Source organism: Phyllostomus discolor, chromosome 5 (genome assembly GCF_004126475.2).
Source record: "Phyllostomus discolor isolate MPI-MPIP mPhyDis1 chromosome 5, mPhyDis1.pri.v3, whole genome shotgun sequence".
NCBI lineage: Eukaryota > Metazoa > Chordata > Mammalia > Chiroptera > Phyllostomidae > Phyllostomus > Phyllostomus discolor.
The window spans coordinates 156,336,968-156,360,059 of NC_040907.2; the positions used below are offsets into that span (position 1 = coordinate 156,336,968).

Below are 23,092 nucleotides of genomic sequence, written 5' to 3' on the forward strand. Positions count from 1 at the left end.
GGCAGGAAGTCCTGATTTCAGTGGTCTTGTGACTGCTTTTATCTGCATTTCAGGGTTTTTTTCCTAATCATTTGCCTCTGTGGAAATTCAGAGAGTTACAATGTACACTGTTGTTTTGATGTTAATCAATTAATTAATTTCCTATTTAGTTCTCAAAAGACTGTGAAGTGGGTTATCAACAATGCGCAGATATAGTAAGACTAAAGAGCACCGAACAATAAAGCACGTTTAGCAGAAAGGGAGCAGGGGATAAAGATCTTGTTCTGGAGACTGTTTAAAGCAAGTGAACCCAGCACTCCGCTTGACTTTCAAGACAAGAGGAAGACAAAGGCACTTGAAAGCCTTTAAGAAAGGATGTCAGTTTCACAGGAGAAAACCACTTTTTCCTGGATCTAAATTTTATGTGGAATTTGCCTTTAGATCCTCATATAAGGAGGATGTTCTAAGGTATGAGAAATATGCACAACTGAACTGTTTACCCGTGTCGGCTCTGGGTGCGGAGAGCAAGACTCTGTTTGGTTACTAAGGGGTTGGAAGAGTAAGTGTGTGTGAGTGTGTATTTGTGATGTCAGGGAGAAGAACAGTTTCCCAAAGTCTTATTTCACTGTAATGGTCAAGCAAACAAACAAACAAACAACCCCTGAAAGGTGTTGTGTGAGAGTGACATTTAGCATCATCTCACGGGTAACTGGTAGCATCCCATTTGCTTCCTCCTGTTGTTTGTACCAGGGAGGAAAGCTGGAGGGAAAATGTTCTCAGCGAGGCCTCCTTTGCTCTCCCCACTGGGGCTGGTGAGGGCTGAGCCTAGCAGTCACCCTGCCTTTCCCAGCTGAAGCAGGCCTTATGCCAGCAAGGGAAAGGGGAGCCCAACCCATCCCTGGCCCTCTCTTTTAAATTCCCAACAGGTACTGTACAGATTCCTCTTATAGCAGGAAGGAGGACAAAGAAATTGGTGATGATGGTGGCGGTGGTGGTGGTGGTCATGATGCATATAATGTCAGGTACAGCAGGACAGTGGCGACAGGCTTCGTGGAAGAGCTGGCACTTAAAACACACCACGATGGAAACTGGCAGAGGGCAGATTACGGGCTGAAGGTATATGGTAAGAAAGTCTGTGGAGGGGAGGCGTTCATGGAGGCTTGGACACCATTCTAAGAAATTTGGACGTGTTGGATAACAGTTGGTCACGAAGAATTTTGAGGAGGGCAGTCTATGACACACTCTTCCTTACATTTTAAGAGGCTATTTCTGCCCACAGTGTGGAGCTGTGCTATCTAAAACCATAGCCCCTAGTCATGGGACCATGTAGACCAAGGGAGACCTTTCCAGATGGGACATTTGACAAGTGCAGGAAGCAGAGGCTGTTTGGGGGCTGCCTCTGGAAGCCACTGGGGGGCATTTGTTGTGGGTATGGCCTTGATGAGTCACCCAAAGGCCGGTGTCGGATTGCAGAAAGCCCAGGAGAGAGGGGCTGGAGAGGAAGGGGGGCTGCAGGTGCAGGGAAGAACTGGGGGGGAGTCTGGGCACTTGAGAAGGTTGGTGGGCACTGGAAGACTGGGGATGGAGGCCCGTGAGAGTCTTTTATCCACTTTTTTCCCCACAAACAAATATTTAATAGCCACATGTGCCCAAGTCCAGGATCCAACCTTTCCACAGGCTCTCTCAGGGTTGGGGCTCCTTCAGGTGGGAGTAAGCAAGGGGAGACGTCAGCCTTGCTCTTGAGAAAGACTTGAGAAGTCTCAAGGAGGGACATCAGAGAGCTTCGGGAATTGGCCGTTCTCTGAGGGCCTGGGGTTTGGCGTGCCGGATTCCTTACACTGGGCGCTGTACCGCCTCTGCCCAGAGCCCCAGCACAGAAGCTTCGCATCCCTCCCAACCCCTCAAGCTGCGGCTCCGGCTGCAGTGCGGAGCCTTGCCCGGCAGGGGCGCTGGGAATCCGCTGATGGCCGGCTTTCATCCCGAGTCCGAATCCTGCACCCACCTCAGCCCTCCGAGCAGAACTTTTCTTGGGGCGGCTCATCGCCCGAGGTCTTTGGAAACCCGCAGACACCAGGACCCACCTCATTGTGGACTGGACGTTATCACCAGCTTGGTTGCCTGTCCAGGCTCCTCTGTTCCCATTTTGCATTGCAGGTCCAGGTGGAAAAGCGAGCTCGCTAAGGTGGGGGCTCCGGAGCCGCTGGTTATGGCCCTCCCTCACCTGGCTCAGGTTTCCAGGCGCCTCCTCCAGGCCTCTTCCCCCGCTCCGCCCCCGCCCCGTCCCCGTCCCCCTCTCTGGCACACTTTGGGGACTCTCCTTTGCTCTCCCGTCCCTTTGCAGCCGCACCACCTCACCTTCCACCCCTGCCCCCACTTCAACTCTTCGCTCTTCCTCCTTCCCCCTTTATCCTTTTCCATCTCCACGTTCCCCTCCGTTTCCCTCTTTCACCTTCGCCCATCTTTCTCTCCTCCCCTCTCCCCCCGTTTTCCTCCCTCGAGCTCTGTCTTAACCAGTCCCCACAAAGGAACTCTTCGCCCAATCCCCAAGAAGAAGAGAAGAGCCTGGAGGTTGACAAGCTCACCAAGCCTCCTCCCTAAATCCTGCTCTTTAAATAACTCCTCTTCCAGTTCCGATCATCTCGGCCTTTTCAATCCCTGGAAATCAGGGAGCTTCTTGGAGGCGCTGGCTGAACTGCAAGCGCTGGGACCTGTAAACCGCATCTCCGTGTCGGGCTCGTATTTATCCTCCTTCTCTCCAGCCCACCTGGACTCTCCCTCCACATACAGGGCTCGAAGGGTTCCAGCTGCGCTTCTGCAGGGGGTTATGGGAGGGCTGGACCCCATAGCTGGCAGCAGACACTTTAAAAGAACAACTGAGCTCGCTCAGAAACGCTCAGACATGAATCTAGGCAAGATGAGGCGCGGGGGCCGGGGGGCGGGGGGCGGTGTCTGGATCCTCCAGGTGAGTGCCAGTCCCCGGTTACCTCTGGGGTCCCAGGAGAGGGCAAGCCCCTGATGCCACCGCTGCATCCTCCCAGTTCTCGCCCCCGTTCCTTCTGTAGGCTTAAGGAACAACCAGGTTACAACTGTGTGTGGTAGGGGGCCGTGGGTGCACTGGGCGCGGGGAGAAGGGGGGTGCCCTGAGCCGCCTGCCTTGCTCTCAGCCTTGCCTTTCTGACAATTCGCAGGCATGAAAATGCAAGTAGAGCCGGCCTGCCCAAAACCCCAGCCCGAGCACACCTCCTTCGCTCACACGAACACCTGCACATACGCGTGCAAATACACACGCAGGGAGCCGAGGACCTCCGCACACCCGGACAGCTCTGGCTCAGCCGGCTCCCCCACCCCGGGACTCCCTACTCTCCTCACCCTCGCCAGCCTGCCCGCCTCAGCGCACGCAGGCGCACAGGAGCACTCTACGAGCCCCCGCCCAGGAGGGGGTGCAGGCTGAGTGTGTGTGTGGGGGGGGGGGGGGTGTGCATTGAGCAGCGGCAGGGGCGGGCGGAGGAGCCGGGAGTGGAGTCCCTGGTCCATCCCGCGCTCAGCTTCTGTGTGCCGTCTCCCCACACTCAGGCTCTGGCTGGGTTCCCCCTTGGCTCCCGAACCGGAACAGTTGGCGCTGAAAACACTTCACTCCGCCTCCTCCCTTGAGACCCCCTCTGTCCTCCCTGCGTGCCATCTCCCCCACCCCCACCCCACCCCAACAGACCGGAAGAGTAACCCCCTAAAAGCTGCGAGAAGCGTCTCCTAACTCATCACCGGGAGCAGGTTGGAGGCTGGATTTTGGAGAGACTCTGGATTAGGGTCCAGCCCCTTCTCCTGGACCTGGCTTGGTTTTCATATTTTAAAAGAGGGTTTTCTCTTTACCTTTGAACACTCCTTTTTTTACAAAATTTCTGTTGGAGCTCGGTGGGGAAGATTTTTGGGGCGGGGGATCTTATTTTAAGAGAAAAAAAGCACCGAAGGGGCATTTGATAATTTTTTTTCCTGGGTTTGGAATCCTGTGGACAAGAGAGCGAGAGATCGAGAGGGAGAGCGAGGAGGGAAGAGTGGAGAGGACCCAGGAGGCGCGCCAGCCCCAGCCACCTTCTTCCAGGAGGCCCCCTCCCCATTCCCCCGACACACACTCGCTGGCTTGCTCGCCCGCACACGCACACCCCCGCGCCGGACCAGCACCTCGGCAGGCTCCACGCACTCGGCAGCCCCAGCCTCGGCAGCCGCAGCGGGATGGAGGTGGCGCGCACGGAGCGCCCCACAGGCTGGCCAGGGGCGCCCCTTGCCCGGACTGGGCTCCTGCTTTTGTCGACGTGGGTCCTGGCCGGTGCAGAGATCACTTGGGGTGCGACAAGCGGTCCTGGGAGCCCCACTGGCCCGGCTTCACGGCCCCCGGTGCTGCTCCCTCTCTTGCCGCGGGCAGTGGAAAGCCAGTGGCCGGAGAAGCTGGCGACGGCGCGGAGAGGCGCCGCACTGGGGCACCAGCCAGGACGAGAGCCGCTGCTCCATCCGGGCGGCATCAGTGGCAGAAAGAAGCAGGGAGAAGCCGGGGGGCTGTCCCCGGCAGGTGCACGGTGGGGACAGGACATACTGGCTACTGGCAAACCTGGCATCTCGAGGAGGAGTCGCCGAGCGCAGCCCCCCAGTGCCCTGGAACGAGAGGACACCCGCGCCACTGCCTTATCCGATGGTTCCAAAGGAAGCCGTCATCTGGCCAAGGGTCTCCGGGAAGAGGTGAAGGCATCGAGGGCCGGGGGCGCGGCGGCCGAGGAGCTCAGGCTGACCAGCACCTCGTTCGCTCTGACCGGGGACTCGGCCCACAACCAAGCCATGGTGCACTGGTCGGGACACAACAGCAGCGTGAGTACCCGCCCGGGCGGCGGTGGCGGAGCCCACTGACTCCCCACAGCAAGGGAGAATGGGGGCAGGAGCGAGGGACAGATAGTTCCTGGAGGGTCTGGGGTGGGCTGGGGGGGCGCCATGACTTTTAGAGACAACAGGTTCATCCAGCGTCCCCCACGCCCCCAACAGGTTAGTGGAGTTTGTTGGAAGATGGTGTGTGTATGTGAGCGCCCGTGTCTGTGTTTATTGGGGACCCCAGGATTGCGGCTGCCGTGAAGGGAGAAGAGGAAGAAGGGGCTTAAAGTTGAGCAGAGGAGGGATCTGTGGTCCCTTTCTGTGGTGCTCGGCTTGGAGCGTGAGTTTTCCTGTTGGGCGACTCAGTTCGTGGGTGAGAACGCTGATTTGGGGAGGAAGCCGCTGGGGGGGGGGGGGCTGGACAGGCGGGAGCATCCCCGCCACGGCCGGGCTTCCTTCCCCGTCTCCCCTCCAATCAGAGGGAAGGGAACCCGGGACGCCCTACGCCTGCTGCCTTAGGGTCCCAGCCCTCCGTTTCCGGCACGCTTTCTCCCAGCCCTGGCGGTAAGCAGGGCCGAGCCCACCCAAGTCTGGCCTCCGGTGACACTGATTTCCCCCTGCAAACCTGGGCAGCTGCCCTGGAATGCTACAGGAGAGGTCCCCCAAAAGTTTCAAGTGTGAAGTGAAATTCAGCGTCCGTTCCGCACGCCTTGACCAAGCATGTACAAGCACACACAAGCCTCTGAACCAAAAAGCTCGCCTCGGCTGCTTCGTCCCGTACTACCATCAGCTCCGCGAGTGGAGTTGGGTGTCTTCAGCACACCTCTCCACTACTCCTTTCTCTGCGGCCAGGTTCCCCTGGAAGCGGCTGTATCGAGAGGTGGCGCCCTTGAGTGCACTCCAGTGGCTCCGAGCTCTAGATCCGGCGCTGGGCTCTGAGCTCTGTCCGCTGCAGCTCCCGCAGAACGGAGCGCGCAGGGAGGGGTCTCTCCTCACCCACCTCCCCGCACCCTGTGCTTTGCAGCCTAGCCTAGGAGCAGCGGGGGAATGTTGGCTTTCTGGGCGGAGCGGGGCGGCCTCCCGCGATTTACCCCACTCCACTCACTTCCGCTGCCCCCACTTCAGCCAGTCTCACAAAAATCCTTTTCTCTGGCTCTCGGGATAGATGGCAACTCAGCGTCGGGCAGGAGGATGATGGATGTCTGCACAGGCAGCTTGGGGAGCTCATTCGATGGGAAAGCACCGCCCTCCTCCCTTTGTGTATCTCTTCATGACTGGCATTAAAGATTTCGCTGGGAAATCTTCGCCTTATTTTAAACGGGGCCTGGCTGGGGCTGTCACGGGTGGGGGGTGAGAAGCGAGTACCAGGAAAGCTAGGAGCCTCCAGAGCGCAGCACATCGGCAGTCCTGAGCACAGACTCCCTGGTTCCTACCGACAGGGCGCGGGTAGCCCAGGCTGGGTGCTGGGTGCTGGGTGGGAAGGACTGGGTGCTGGCTGCTTCATCTGCCTCCAGTGAAGACCCCTGTAACTTTGGAGTGGGCAGCTCTGGGGGTGGGGGGTGGGCAACGTGTCCCTTTGCGGGGATGGGTGACTGAAGACTTACAAGTTCCCAGGGTTGTCTGTGTGTGTGTGTTCCTTTCTGTGTTCTCACTGGATGAGGAGGACGTGTTAAAGTACCTGTGTCCTCGGAGGAGGAGGTGATGTCCTTAGTGTCCTTAGTATCTGTGACTTTACTGCTGACTGACACATTTAGACAGTATAAACTCACGCTGCCTGGATGGTTTCCTTACACTTCTGCTTTTATTGCAAGGACTCTGTGTGTGTGTGTGTGTGTGTGTGTGTGTGCGTGCGTGCACCCGTGTGCCTGTTGACAAAGCCCCTGAAGATGGGACTTTAGAGAGTGGTCTGTGTAAACAGGAGTTAAATGAGCATAGCCTTCTCTGCCCATCGTCCACGGAGCTGTACAGCTGAGGAAGTGAGGGGGCAAGTCCTGCCCAGAGAGCTCTAGGAAAATGGTTCTCCAGTTAAGAGAGGAACAGGAGGGTCTGGGATGTGGACCGCTTGGCCTTGGCATCCTTAGTAACAGTGATGAGATCTGGACAGTCTACAGACAGTCCCCTGGGGGTGTATTGGTTGTGCTGGTGGCCTGTCTTACAGTCCAGGCAAAGGACAAGGTAGCATAGATGGGTGCAGGGACCCCATGGTGTCCTCTTTCCCTGGTCCAGAGGACTGTCTCTTTTGCTCCTGGGCTGGGCCTGTCTCTTTTGACCACACTTTGCACACCGTATCAGTGAGAAAGGCTTCGTTGAGTGTCAGGTCTGGGCTGCTGTGAGGGAAGATGGGGAAACATGGTAACGTGACCCTGTCTTTGAGAAACTTTACGGAAAGAACCCCTGCGAGACTAATGGGGAAACAAGTTTCTGTCATATTACCTGGTTGGTTTCTCTCTCCTCCATCCCTGTCCTGAGGGCAGTGAAAGAAGGTGCTCTAAATAACATCCAGGGGAGGAGTGGTGGGGATGATGAACCTCCACAAGGTGCCTTCATCACTGGTTTCAGAGTGGAGAGGGATGGCCCAGGGCAGAGAACTTGGGCCCTAGCATCAGGCTCTTTTGACACGAAAGAGAATTCCATCTTCTCTTCTGACTTCAAAAGTGTTAAACATGTCCTACTCTGGGAAGGCCACCAGGTTAATTTACATGCTCTGCTCCCAAGTGTCTTGGGTGGCCCTCATTACCTGACATGAGTTCCTTTCCCGGGAGTTTTCAGTCCCCCGTAGAGCTGGAAGCTGAACTCCATGCTGGCAGTCCGCAGCAGCCAGGCATGCAGACATGAACATGCCAGGCCAGGACCTCCAATCCACCCCATGGGTCCAGCGCATGCCCAGGGGCTCAATGGTGGAAGGTATCTTTGTCTCCGGCTTGGAACATGTATTCACTTCGGTCCCAGGAGTGGGGGCGGGGGCGGGGGGGAGGGGCGGGCAATGGCTTGTGGGGGCGGTGCCCACCAGGCTTGAGACAGAAGGCATCAGGAGGAAGTGGAGTCACTGTCCCTTGCTGACTGTTCCTGCCCTGTCAGGTGTTCTGGGGGAGAGGTGAGCGGACTTGGACTTGGAGCCTGAGTAATTTGCCATTTATTCTCTCCAGCTGTCTCCAGCTGGGATCCTGGTGATTAATGGGTTAGAGAATGTTTCACAAACACCCAGAGGGAGCCCTGTTCTCGTGGCTTACAGGGGGACAGGAAAACATCATTCTGCCCTTCTCCCACAGAAGAAGGAAGGAGGCTCCTTACTGGGTCAGTGAGTTGGCAAGTGGCTGGGGAGAGTTGTGAAGGCCCCCTTCTCCCTGGAGTAACCCTTGGTGGGGATCCCCATTCCTGGTATTGAGGTGACAGCGCCGCCTCTCCTTGGGTGGATTCTCACTGCTTTCCAGCAGCTCGCCGCCGCCCCTGCAGTGTGTCTGGTTGGAATGACTTGCCAGATAGTTTTCCGTTGCTGTGCCCAACACTGCACCTTGGCGAAGAGAAATGGGAGATGCTGACAGTTCCAGGTCCCTGCCGATCACCCTTCCCTGGGTGTGCTAGGAAGTGGGGACACACGGATTCTCCCAGGGGGGATTTCATACCCTTACCTAATTCAGCTGAATTGTGTTCTAAAATATTTAATCCTAATGTGCAAAAGAGTGGCAGATTTGATCAGAGTAATTGTATTTCACTCACTTGAGCATCTAACTGTGGCTCCCAAACAGATTTTTCAAATAGGTTTTGGCTGGGTTGTCCAGCCTTCACCGTGTCGGCTCACAGTCCCCAAAGTCACAATATCTTAATGCATTCTGCTTCTCGGAGGCCTCATAAGGAAGCCTGCCACAGAAGCCATTTGCCAAAAAGAATCTGTTTTTAATTAATATTACGGGGGAACCGTCTCAGTTGAGATGTCACTGGGAAAGGCAGAAAAGCACTAATTGCTCCTGGTCACTGCTGCCCTGGGGGAGGGGGACTGGGAGGGGGCAGACACAGTCTACTTGTCTGCTCTGTGCTTCCTCTGGTGTCTGGCTTACAGAGTGTCATTTGCTTCTCAGATCCTGCAGCGGTTTCCAAAGCGAGCAGAAGTGGCAAACTCCTTAACCGGGAGGCCTGATGGAATGATTGCACAAGTGCAGTGGCTGGAGCTTGCTTTGGAGTTGACAAGGGAGGAATGCCAGGAAGTGGCTTCTCCAGTTGTGCTGGATTTAAGGGGGAGCGAGGGGATGTAGCTCCAGGGGCAAGAAGGCTCAGAGGGCAGAAGGGAGAAGTGCTTTTCCTTCTGGCTGTGTAAATCGGTTATTTGATGAGGGGGTGGGGATTTAGGAAGCGGATGACTGTGTGGGCCCTGAATCATCCCAGAAGGAGCAGAGAGGTGCAGCACAGACAGACTGAGATGGGAAGGTGTGTCCAAAGGCCCAGGCTTTACCCAAGGCTAGGTGTACCTGAGGCCTGGTGCTTTGGCTCATCTGCTGGTCTCCTGCTTCCTTTGGCTCTTGGCTGGCTCGAAATACTTCCCACATAGGGCGATTTGTCCACAAATTTGGGGAAAAAGAGAGCTTGTGGAGGAGGAGGTGGAAAACACAGGGTGCTCGTGCCTGGCGGGCCACTTGGAGGCATCAGATTGGCACTGTGGAATGGATGGAATTTGGCTGACGATACCCACCCCCTTGGTATTGGTGGGTGGCTGACTTTGTTGGCAGTGAGTAGAGATGAGAGAGCTCTTCCTGGCATGGAGTAGGTACTGTGTCCTGTTTGAGTACGTGGGTAAAGGAGTGACAGTCCCAAGGCTCCTGTAGCAGAGGTTACAAAGAAACCCGAAATCCTCATCCTTTGGATATTGACGATTTCCTTCTCACTTGTTCATAACTTGACAGCTGCTATCACCAGGAGTACTCCAAATAGCATGTCCACATTCTAGCTTGAGTACCTTTAGCCTTTTAGATTCAAATCCAAAAGACCCTTAGCCTGGCATTCAAGGGCCCTCACTGCATGTGTTCTGAGTCTGTTTCTTCAGTTTTGTATTTGACTGTTCCCTGGTTGACTCCTTCACTGGTAGCTAAGGCAGCACCTTCATTGTCCCAGGCCCCCTCTTGACTGGAAGCCTTAGCAATTGAGGTCACCCTCTATTGAGATGCACCCATTATTCACAGCTCAGTTCAAGATTCTAACACAGCACAAGCACCTCTACAGAACCTCCCTTAGAAGCATTAATTTCCCCTTTTCCTAAGTGCTCATAGAATTCACAGACTGCCTTGGCATGGGGTGGGGCAGTCTACTGCTTTCTCTTAATAGCACTGAGTTTATACACTGGTTTATCATTTCATATATGAATTTTAACATAAGGTTTAGTGGCGTCTCTACTCCACTCAGTACGGTAGGAATAGGGACTGGTCAGCAGTCCTGGCTTCTTCCTCATATACTCTAGAGATCAGATGGGCTCACGTGAGACAGTCAACCTTTTGTTAAGTGTTTCCTTTGTACGTGGCAGTGTTCTGGGCCCTGGGGCTGGTAGGGGTGTGATGGAGGGAGAGGACAAACAAACATAAGACAGTGTTTGCCTAAGGTCCTTCCGATATGCTTTGGATATGAGACTGCTCTTCTGTAAAGTTAAATAACACACGATAAGAAGACCGATGCCATGGGATGATGTGTGGTTAATTAGCAGGTGGTTGTTTCAGGCTATGAGCTCAGAGGAGAGAGGGTCACCATGAGAGACACTATAGGCATCTTGGACTCACGGAATGTCAAGGTAGACATGCACTTGAAAATTGTCTCTACCACGTCACTCAGCGCTGAGATAAGGGATGTGAAGCTCAGACAGAGACATGGCACCATACAGCACAGACCCCCTGCTGTCCTTCCTCTGTGCGTGGCTGTCCTCTGCTCACTCCTGGTTTTCTCCTTTCCCCTTGGGTTTATAGACTGTTTTCCTGACAGGAGTGTTTATGCATTTTCTCTCAGGTGAGATAGAGTGCTGCCCATTTTATAGGTAGGATAGACTGAGGATTAGGATGAGTATACATGAGGCTAGCCAGGGAGACTTAGAAATCTATTCTTTTTCCTATTTCCATGCTGTGTGCTGTGTCCGTCCTGCCCACCCACCCTGGCCCACCCACCACTGTGGCTGCAGACAATAAATACCGAGCTCATTAAAGTTGGACAATCTCTATCTTCCTAATCGTCGTTAATGGGGCCTCTTGTGAGTCACCTCATTATTGGCGTTAGTGAGTGAATCAAGCCTGGTTGCATCATCAGGAACATTTTGCTCATTTATTTTGATCAGTGTAGTTTGGGCTCAATTATTTATGGAAATGCTGTTCTTTATAGTACACTAATAAATGTGCTATAGTGAATTCAAAAAAAAGCAACGGCATCTAAGAACTTCAGGATCGCACAAGTAGCTCTCTGCTATTAACTCCTCAAGATGGCAGGGACCCAGGGGGTGCGGGGCCAGCCATTCAGGGCTCTTGGTCAGTCAAACTGCACCCAGTGCTAAGTAGGGGCCTGTTACTTGGCACACACTGGAAGAGAAGCTAGTTTAGGGGAATAGCTGGAAATAGAGCTATTGTAGGGTAATCAGGAATCCTAGTAGGTTGTGGACTTAGGATTCTTCAGCCTGGGCGTGACGGTACGACTTTTTATGAGTTCATGCTTGTGGAGGATTCCCATCGTGAATGTGATCCTCGCGTACTGGGAACATGAAGCAAGGGCATCCAGGGAACAGGAGCCTGGGTTCTGGAGCCAGCCGCCCGGGTGTGCATGCTGCCGCATCTCTTAACAGTTGTGTGACGTCAGGTAAGTCACCACCCTTCGTGGCTATTTTTCATCTATAAAAAGGGGGTTGTGATTACAGTACCTCTCCCCCTGGGCTGGTGTCAGGATTAAATAAAACGCACACGGCACACTGCTTAAAAGAAGTGCTTGGTTTGTGTAGTAAGTCCTTCGGATACTCGTAGTCAGTTTAGTTGTTATTTTGATATTGGGAGGGTCTTTCCTTTCCTTTGCAGATGGAAACCTTGAAGCAGAAAGGAGGGGCTTGCTTCAAGTTTTTCAGTGAGCTGAAGGCAAAGCCTTGGCTAGAAGCCAGTTCTCAGTGAGACGCTTGTTTCAACCACCTCCTGGAGCCCATGGCCTCGGTCGGATGAGCGGTCGTGATGTCTGTCTTCCGTGTAGTGCTGAAATACACAGGGAATGGGACAGGGGAGTGAAGGGTTCCTAGAAACTCATACTCCGAATTTGTAGTAGAAATGGTTAAAATCAGATGGTTTGAAGCAGGTTAACGATTACACTAATTTACAACTGATAATTTGAACACTTTTTCCAGGATTTCAGGGAGTGAAGGGTTGAGAAAGGTATTCAGAAAGATGAAGAGTAGCTTCACTTGGCCTGGGCATCCATGATGACCCCTCATAGTGACTCATGGAAGACTTCCTGAAGAAAGGGGGAGCAACGTGGGCTGCTGGGCTGGTCGGCAAACAGAGGCCATAGTGTCCAAGACTCATCCATGTCAAGGTCATGAGATGGGCCTGATGGTCCAGGTTTGCTTCTCCTCTCGATCTCCTAGCTTTGCTTTGTGCCTGATGCAAACTGAGGATATCTGTGGCTAGAACTATCTGCAGAGTGCTTGCAGCCTCTTTGCTAGGATTATTATACTGGCCAGAACCATTGGTATTTTGTAGTGATTGACACCCATTGAGTTATAGGCATAAATTCTCTTTTTGCCTACACCCTATGCACCAAAAATGGAGTCTGAGATTCCTACACAGACACCTGAAGGAGCATTGTCCCAGGAAAGAAGTGGAAATAATAGGATGAAATAATAAAAGAATACCCCGTAAGGAATTGTCCCGCAGTAGAGAAGAGCAGCAGTGGCCTGCAGGTGCATTGTGTGAGGGGGTGTTTGGTGGTCCGTAAATGAATAATTGATTGGCAACTGCTTTGTGGCCCATCAATTATTCATGCAAGGCACAGGCTAGAGGTGTCCGAAATCATTTAGCCTCTTCCTGCAGAAAACGGGAAATGGATGCTTTGTACTAATGTTCTGCAGTCCATTCAACTCATGAATGACTCAACTAAGGCTCTAGATATAAATCCAGCCAGGCTTGGTTCTCCCGTCTCTTCTGCCATTCCTGTCATTGTGCCTCTCACTTCCTTGTGCACGGTGGTCAGTCAATAGGAGCTTGTTGAGTTGAGTGACATAAATACTTTCATAAATACTTAAAACTGCCTGAATGAAGAATGAATGTCTTGGGGTCGAAAACGGGTCCGGCCTCCTCTGGCTGCCTCCAGACCGAAGGTCTGCACCCCTGGGACATCACAGTTGTCTGGCGCTGGTTCTCGGGTCCCACAGGCCTGACTCCAGTGTTCTCAAAGTCTTTTTGGCATCTATGGTGAGGTAGGCAGTTTCTTTTCCAGATGGCTAGAATCAGGTTAAAGATTACGCTGATGCATAAGAAGTGCACTATTTCTTTTTAAAATCTGTTCTCAGTGGGAGATGGAGAGCAATTACTGAGGTGAACATTTTTATTTTTCAGGGCTGGGAGAGCAGCTCAAGCGGCCATATCCAAATGCGGTTATACGTAGCGGGAGACTTGTCTACAGCAAGGGTTTCACGGCCATGAAAGGAGATGCAAAGAAGCTTGTTTTGCAAGGTGGCAGGGGTCTCTTTAGAGGTGAAAGAGCCATTCATGTCACTGGGCTTCTTTCAGTGTCACTCATGCTTGAAGGCAAACTTTCGACTGGAAGGTTTCTTAAAACTGGGAAATGTCTTTTCTGTCATGAGAAGGTCCCTAAGCAACGGAGACTTTGAATAGGTCTCTAAGCCTTAGTTTCATTGGCTGTCAAATGGGGATAATACCAAGCTTGTAGGGTTGTTGTGAATGTTGTGGATAATTCATACACATAAAGGGTCTAGCAGAGTAGGCTATTTCATCGGTTAAGAATGTTAGTTCTCATTATCTGCCCAGGCAGGAAGTGGGGAAGGTTGAATGTCTAGCAATCTGTAGCAGATAAAATGATACCCAGCCCGTATCTCCTCGGCCCTCATCTTTACTCTGCCTGTTGGCCTGACTTCTCACCACCTGTACCAGGGCCTGTTTGCCCACTGCAACTTGCTTTGATCATGCAAGGCACAGGCTGGAATTGTCAGAGATTAGTTCCCATCAAGACGTAGGGAGCAGCCACCTACCAATGACTAGTAGGAGTTGGATATATCCCCCAGCTTCCTTGCCCTTTGGGATGCGACAGCTCTGAGGCTGGCTTTCTACACTGTCTCCCAGAGTCTCCAGGGGGATTAAGCCGCAGTTGTCTACCAAAGTAACTCGCTTGCCTTATTGGCTGCCCTGATATTCCGCTCTCACTTTCCTGGTCCCCTATCAGCATTACTTGGGATCACCTCCCAAATAAACTACTTGAATTCAAGTCATTCCTTCAGGGCATGTTTTTCTCTCTATATTTTATACAATATCCCTCATAGTGATTATCTTCTTATATATGTGCATATATATGTATAAGTATATCTGTATGTATAAAGAGATTTACTGTAAAGAATGGGCTTACACTGCATGGAGGCTGAGGAGTCCCCAGTCTTTAGCAGGCAAGCTGAAAACCCAGTTTTGCTGATGGCATATGTAGTTCTCGTTTGAGTCTGAGTCTGAAGCAGGAGAAAACCAATGTTCCAGCTTGAAGACAGTCATGCAGAAAGAAATAATTATTTCGTACTCAACCTTTTTGTTCTATCCAGGCTTTCAATGGATTGCACATGGTCCATCCACATTGGGCGAACTGCTTTGCTCAGTCTACTGATTCAAATATTAATCTCCTCCAGAGATAGCCTCACAGACACACCTGGAATAATGTTGGATCATATATTTGGGCATCCCATGGCCTAGTCAAGTTGACACATAAAATTAACCATCACACCAAGTTATGAATTTCCCTCATACTTTTAAAAATACCCTTAGGGCCATACCACGGTACATATTGGGGATGGAGATGAAGTCACTGGCTCTGGTTCCAAGAGGGTCCCCCTTTACAGTGGCATCTTCCAGAAGAGGGGGACCCAGTCCAGGGTTACAATGAGTGGCAGCAACATGGCATTGAGGCTTTGAGAAGAGGACACACACCTTTCAGTGAGTCGTCCACTGTTATTCTTCAGGGCTAAGGAGCCCCAGCTCACCCGAGGGCATGTGCTTGGGCTTCACGATACACAGCGTCCCTCTGCCTGCTGGCATGGGACCTCCCCGCTGGGAATGGAGTGCAACTCCTGTTTTTTTTCAACCTCATCAGGGTTTCAGCAGGGAGCAGCTGAGCTTACGGTTGGTGTCTTTCTTTCTAAGATGCCATCAGTGAGGGCCATCATGACAGGTTGTAAAGAATGTGGGCCCCAGAGTTGGGACCTCTAGACTTGGGTTCTTGATTTACATAATTACCTTCAGCAAGTTACCTTTTCTTAGGTGTAAGTGAATAAAGATCCAGATATGATAGTTCATATGTCTGTGAATTAGAGGCTATTTTTTAAGTGGGTGCAATAGTAAGGAGAGGTTCTCAGTTGATGATAAAAAATGTAAAATGCTTCTCAATCATTCATATATTTGGCCTTATCCCAAGCATATGTGCATTCATTCATTCATTCATTCATTCCTTTGTTTTTCTTTTTTGCTTGGTACACAATGCTAGTTTATTTGAATTTTCTGGGATTCAGGTTATTTTTATCTATGAAATGAAAGAGTTGATAAATTGATGCAGGCCCATCTCACCATAAACTAGATGTGATATTCAGGTGTGAAATGGGGACAATCCTGTTTGCCCCCTTTATGAGATGGGAGCATGTGATGAGATAGCGTTGGAAGCACTTTGAAAAGACTGCTTTTCAAAGTGGTGTGAACGGGGGTCGCCACGAACTCATGGCACTGGTTCCCCTTCCCTCTCCTTCGTTCCTTCGGGAGCTGGGAGGCCTTCTGCAACGGACTGGAGACCACGTACAACATCCACGTTTTTTGCCTTCTCCCAGCACAAATGAGACAGTTGCAGTAGCATGCATCCCCGGTGTTAAAAACCTTGAGATTCGTATTCCAGGAATGCTGTACAATTTATTTCAAGTCACATCTGATATAATAAAATTCTCAGATGGCAGTATAATTTTGATGTTTAAGAAAAACATTTGTTCCAGGAGTTGACCTCTATTGATTGCTCTGCTTTATTCGTTTCAGATAATATGCAGTATTGGGGAGCATCTAAATGTGGCTAGTGGTGCAGAGTATGAAAAAGGCATATGATGCATGCTGGTACCCACAAAGCTTATTGTCTTGTGTGGGAAATACTGTGTTTTGCTGTGTATTGGACAACCCCACGTATAATGCACACCCATGTTTTTGGCCCAAACTTTCAGGGAAAAAAATCTTTCATTTAAATTTGGAATTCCATCATTTACTTATTTGTATTTAGATACTTGTTTTTTGTATTGTAAGGGAATTTTAGTATTTATTTTTGGACATGTTATGGTATAAGAAGTTTTATGTGACACATAATTACAAAGCACGAGAACAGATACCAGGTGTTTTCAGTATAATGTGCATCCTTATTTTTCCCTCGAAAATTTGGGGAGAAAAGTGGGCATTATGCATGGTGAACTATGGTACATCTTAGATAAACATGGCCAAGAACAGTGTGAGATCATTTAAAATATGTGCCAGTTGGAGCACACTTAGGAAATACACTGAATGTAATCAACACCACAATGAAGAAAAAAGAATATAATGTTTGAATATTATGGTTGTATTTATTATTTACAACAAAACCCCATAACAGGGTAGGAAATGGATCTAATTCTTATGACTAAAGCTGTGTTGCTTGGTAAAGAGTTTGCTGATCTTTGAGGTAAAATAGATTATTTCATGTTCTGACAGTTGCTCAGAAATCTGCCACATCAGCTTGGGCTACTTTTCTTGTATAGCCTTTTGCATTTTTCTTTTGAGTTGCTAACTTTTTTATCTTCCCCATAGACAGAAGAAACATCTGTTTTCCGCCACAGTACTAAGATATTCCAGCTTCATAACTGTATTGTTATTGGACATCTAACTCGGCCTGATTGCTTTACAGGCCTGTCTCCCTGGGAGTGTACCTGGATACACTCTATTTTGTCATGTAGAATGCACATCCATGTTTTCATACACATTGTATATAAGATTATTATGCCCATTATTATACCCATGGCGTGAAATCGTTATACTCATGTATAATGCACACTTATTTTTCCCTCAAGAAGTTGGGAAAAAAAGTGTGCATTCAACATGGGAAAATATGGTATTTATTCATTCTACTCCTGGGACAGTGCATCTGTTTCTTGGATTTCTTTTCTCTTATTGGGGGATGGTTTTCATTTTTCTGTGGTATGTCCTCAAATATTCTTTCTCAGGAAGCGCATGAGAATGCTTATTCCTGTGTCCTCATATAAATATAGAGAGATTCCTTTGAACTCTCAAAAGACCCTGGCTTGGCGAACAGATCGTATCGCCACGCAGCGCTTCGGCAGTGCTTCTTATTTCTCTCATTCTTGGCACGTCCAACATTTATTTTGCTCTCACGCTGGCTTGATGGTTCATCTGGACATAGTAAGTTAGGGTCAAAAATTTTTTCCCCTTGGATCTTTGAAGTGCTTACATCACTTGCTGGGTTTGTATCGTCTGCTGGTTTTGGATTATAGGTGTCTCCCCTCCCACTCAGGGACTGATGAGGGTGGGGAAAAGGGTTGGAGCTGCCTGACCTGTGACACCCGTGGCTTTGTTCAACTTAGTGGCACAGAACCCTTCAAAAGGCCCTGATGCATCACAAGCAGGTTTATTATAAAGTGACAGTATGTTGTGGGGACTAAATCCTCTATAGAGCAGTCTGTTGTAGACACATTATCTAAATACCTTCAATATAAAACTAATAGAAAAGGCAATTTTAGCTACCTTTTACTTTAAAAATTAAAAATAGCTTTTAAAAGTTCACCAGCATTCAACAGATATTTGTGGAGTTCCCTCTGCGTGTCAGGCGCTGCCCGGGTCTGAGTTTGCAGTGCTGAGCAGTGCTCTGAAGGGGAGGCCGTGACACAATCAGAGACTACAGCAGGGACATTTAACCTGCAGAGGACAGAGAGGCAGAAGCAGATGAACTCAGATCTCCAAGATGCTCAGGGCCAATGAGGTGAAGAGGAGAGGGCAAAGTGTTCCGGCACACAGCTTCTGGGGCATGAGGGGCAAAGTATCTAAAAGGGACAGAAAAGACAGGGTGGCTGGGGCAGGCGGTTTGTGGGCTGGGGGCTGGTGAGAGATGCAGCTAGGCAGGCAGGTGTGGGTAGGACCAAGCAGGGCCTTGTGGGCCCAGGGGAAGGAGTTTCTTCTTTATCCTAGAGCAAAGGGGTAAGCCACGGGAGGGCTTAACATAGCAGAGTAATACAATTAAATGGACATTAAAAAACCATTCTGACCACCCTGTGGTTGGGAGGAAGAATAGGATGGATCCTAGGAGACCAGTCTGTTGCTATAGATAAAGACAACAGTGGCTTGGGTGGTGGAAGTGGGATTGGGTGGGGACCCGTCAACTGAGGAAACATTCAGCAGGTGCAGTTGATTTGTGTTGTTGGCTCCTCTGTATAATTCTTCATTACTCCCTACCATTCCTTGTGTACTGGGCTTTCGTAGTTCCCTTTCTCGGTGAAAAGGGCATCCTTCTCCACCTCCTAATTTTGGGTTTGGCCTTGTGACTTGCTTTGGTCAATAGAAGAGATGCCAGCTCTAAGCTTAGTTAGCAAGAGGCATTGTGTGTCTACCTGCTGTGGTGAGCCTCTGCAGTGGCCATGAGAAAAATGCCCAGCCTGGCCTACTGCTCCTGGGAAGACAGGGAGCCTAGATCAGCCGAGCCCCGCCCAGCCGAGAGCAACAGAACTGCCCCACAGAGCCCAGCTCTGCCAGCCACCCTTGAGCTGCCCTGTGCATTTATGAGAATAAATGACTGTTGTGAAAATAAGTGGTTGAGACTTGAGTGCTTTGTTTTACAGCAAAAGCTAACTGATAGAGCAGGTAAAATCAACGTAACCTGAGAGATTGGATGTAGAAGATTTGTGGGGTCGTAATTACAGCGTGAAGCGAGGCTCACCTATCTTTCAAGGTTATTAGCCTCATACGTGCTCAGAGGTATACTTAGGTGTGTCTTTTGGTGGTTCCTGGCCACTCATTTCTCTTTACAATTCATAGCTTCTTTTTTTCTAGAGCTGAATGAGGTAGATTGGATTCACGGTCTAGAAGAATTTATCTTCCAGTTTTTATTTCTCACTCTCTTTCTAGCAGCCTCATCAGATTCCAGCAGAGTGTTTGAGATGGGTGGTCCTCAGGTCCCTCAATGGGGCCTTCAAGCCCTAACACTCAGTGTGCTCTTGCTAGAATTAAAATCAATTACTGTTCTAGCTGTGAAGATGGGATTTCACTTACTGGGGAGGAGAGGGGAAGTGTGGGGCCAGGGATTCTCTCGGTGTTGACTGATTATTTAAAATATATTAGTGCTGATAAAATATTTAGCTTTTAAACAACAAGTTTAATATAGGGAACTGTGTTTTATTTATTAATGGCAGTGGCAGGGAGATTGGTAGGAGTTGTGCTAACGTGCGCTGTTGTGATTTTGCAAAGTATAGTAATTATTGTAATATTTTGTTGAATTATTAATATCTACTCTGCCTGCAGGAACATAAGCTTCTGCAGTTGAATTCATTTCAAGATTTGCCTTTCTCCCCTTCTGGTTTTGTTTTGTGTTTTCTTTCTTCCTTGTGCACATGTGAATTTTTAAAGAACCGGAGCAGGGGTGGGGAGAGCTGAGTACATTGTGTGAAACACCATTGTCACACCCTGTAACTGAGTGTAGGCAGGCAGCACTGAGACACTGCTGTTCCCTGATGATCCCCTGCTTCAGCCAAGCCTGCGTGTAGTACCAGACTGAGGTATGCTGCAAGAATCGCGTCTAGGAGAGAAGGACTCATCAGGGTGCCTTTTTCAGGAGCTGGGATGAGGAGAGAAAATAGTAGGGAGGTCAGGTGAGTGTTATGTGGGCCTCCGAGCAGGGCCTGTCTCACCTGCAGATGGAGATGGCAGGTGCTTGGCTGTGTGCACTGAAACGCTACCAGCCTCCTTTATTAATAGTTCCAACAGCTATGGCTTCATGTCTATGATGTGCTCAGATGAGTTCAGTGTGGATGATGATGATGATGATGATGATGATGATAGCTTACTTGCTATATGAATGGGCTCGTTCTGCAATAGGACTCTAGCTCCAAGCACAAGGACACGTAGGAGCGTTCACTTGGGTTGTGGTTAGACTGAAATGGGAAGACAAGCCTCCATGTCACCAGCTACCAGCTTTATGGGACGGCCCCAGTCTGTCAACATCTGAGCCTCAAGTTTTTGAATCTGTGTAATAGTTGCAAAGATCAAAATGAAGTTATATATTTGAAAGGGCATCGTAAACCATATATTACAGGCCCGCTTAAGGCAATGTCATTGCTATGACATTATAGAAGTTTCTCCAGCTTGCAGTGTGATTGTGAGAGGCAGCAGAAAGCATTCTTGGCTCGGTTTCTTTTTGGCCAGAAACCTGACCATTTGAGAGTCATTCCTTTTGGTTAAACATTGTCCTCTGCAAGATTCTCTTAAAATATAAATAATTTTAGAGTTGGAAAGAACATGTAATGGTCTAACCACGTCCTTATCCAGATATGGGATGTGTGGTCAGGAGAGGTTGTGGACTGCCCACATCCACCGAGACAGCGAAAGCGGCCTCCCACCCCCCGCACCACCACAACTCTCCATCTCCCTGATTCCTAGTCCAGTGCTCTTTCTGCCACACCCTGATGCGCTTCAGTTTTCCATTGAGTTCCATGCAGTCCAGGGCTTTTTCTCCATGTAGGGAGCCTTGGGCCGAGTGAATACATTGGATGACTTATGGGGTGACAGGTGCTTTGGGTGGTAGAGCAGTGTTTGGGTCAGAGGGCCCTCACTTTGAATCTTAGCTCCCCCACTGACTAGTGGTGTGACCTTGAGCAAGTTCCTTTCTGAAACCTAGTTCTCTACTTTATAAAATGGGGGTTATAATCCTTATTCTGTGCATCTGTTGTGAGGGTTTAGTGAGCTTGAAATGCTTGGCGGGGTGCCTGTCCTGTGGCAGAAGGTACTCGACAATGGGCAGGAAATGATTATAAGGTGATCGGAGGTCCTGAAGATTAGCCTGTAGTGGGCCTGCCCGCTGTGAGCCATTACTTCCCTCTGTGAGGGTGTGTGTCTTTAGGGGAGGGGGAAGCTGCGTCCCCCTGCACTGTTATTTCCCTTCTCCTGGGTTGGGCGTTTTCCTGCAGAAACCCCATGGGGAGGCGGCCCTGTGGTGGCCCTCACTTTCTCTTTAATCTCAGGCAGGGAGAGCTGTATCCCCATTCTGTTTTCCCCTGAAGGGGCTGGGGATGGCAGGAGGCTGGGATGACGGTCTTCAAAGAAGAGCAGGTGACCCTGAAGACGAGACATACAAAATGGCTTGTGTCCTGTGCCGCAAGGCTCTGCGTCATACGGGGCTTCTTGATTTAAGTTACTAAGGTGGCTTCCTAAACATGGGTTTTATTGCTTTTTTTTTCATTGGAGAACTTATCCTGCTGCTGACAAATCCGTCCTGACTCTCTTCTGTACTGGGTGGGACTCATTGCGAATTTACGGCAAGTAAAGCAGAGCCACCCATGGGTTATCACTTGGGAAGAAGAAGGAGTTTCCAGGCACAGAAGGACAGCCAAAGCACCCCAGAGCCTGTGTCTCCTCTCAGGCATGGGGGCGGGGCCAAGGTTTGCTGGAAGCAAAATACGAAACGGGGGATGCAGAGAGTGTGTTCAGTTCTCCTGCCTGGCCCTGACCCTTCCCTGTGCCCAGGACCCCCTACATTTGTTGCTCTCCCTGCTGTGGAAAAAAAGAAAGTTCCTACATTAGTCCTTTGCTCCCTCAGTTCCTTTTCCTGAGGATTTTGAATTTTATTTTCCAGCCTTATTAAGTTATAATCAATCAAACTGTATATATTTAAGGTGTTCTATGTGATTTTTTGATATACGGATACATTGCGAAGTGATTACCACAATCCAGCTAATGAATGTGTTCATCACCACACATACTAACCATTTTATTGGTGTGAAGAACATTTAAGATCCACGCTCTTAGCCAGCTTCAAGCGTACAACACCTTGAAGTACTACTAACTGTATTCAGCAGGCTGTACCTTAGACCTCTAGAACTTACTCATCCTGCAGAACACACCTGGGACCCTTTGACCGACATCTCCCCGCCCCGATAATCTACTCTTTAAGTTTAACTCTTCGAGGTTCCACATGTATGTGACATCCTGCGGGATTTGTCTTTCTGTGCCTGCCTAATTTTACTTAGCACAATGTCCTTCAGGTGCATCCATATTGTTGCCAATGATAGGATTTCCTTCTTTTTTTTAAGGCTAAATAATATTTTATATGTGGCACACCACATTTTCTTTATCCATCCATCTGTTGATGGCCACTTCGATGGATTCCGTATCTTAGCTATTGTGGGTAATGCTGCGGTGAGCCATAGGAGTGCAGATACCTCCTGGAGATACTGATTTTATTTCCTTTAGATAGGTACCCGGAAGTGTGACTGCTGGATCGATTGCTACTTCTATTTTAAAAGTTTTGAGGAGTCTTTGTACTGCTTTCCACCATGGCTGTGCCACTTCACGTTCCCAGGAACGATACACAGGGGACCCCTTTTCTCCACCTCCTCAGCGACACTTGCTACCTTTTGTCTTTTTGAGAACAGCCATTCCAGCAGGTGAGGGGTGGTATCTCATTATGGTTTTGATGTGCATTTCTCTGATAATTAGTGATGATGAACATTTTTTCATGTTACCTGTTGTCAGCTTTTGTGTCTTTTTTTGAAACATGCATTTTCAGTTTGCCCTCCCAAGAGTGAATGGCAATCTTCCGCTGTATTGGGTGGTTTGGAGAGGTGTCGTAGGGATGGCGCTCCTGAAGGCCCAGCCTGGACGATTCGTCCAACTCACCCGCCATTGGAGCTGGATCAGGGAGAGGGAGGCCAGTGCCCTTCCAGGCCAGAGAAGCATGTTCCTCTCTGACCCATCACAGAGCCCGTGGGGTGAGGGATGGGCTCTGAGTAAAGGCTGGCTTCTGTCCCTGTGAGGTGCTTCTACAGTGG

At 49.9% G+C, this 23,092-nt stretch overlaps 1 protein-coding gene across 2 annotated transcripts in view; it reads left to right on the forward strand.

Annotated features, from left to right (window-relative positions):
- The first annotated feature begins 3,535 nt into the window (after positions 1–3,535).
- Positions 3,536–23,092, forward strand: part of SORCS3 (sortilin related VPS10 domain containing receptor 3) — a 551,877-nt gene continuing 532,320 nt past the window's right edge. Inside the window, exon 1 of one of the 2 annotated variants that reach the window (XM_036027268.1) lies at positions 3,536–4,833. In XM_036027268.1, coding sequence (XP_035883161.1) covers positions 4,207–4,833 — 627 coding nt within the window. In that variant the 5' untranslated portion in view covers positions 3,536–4,206. The remainder of the gene's footprint in view (positions 4,834–23,092) is intronic. The other variant, XM_028514086.2, reaches the window with a different exon arrangement.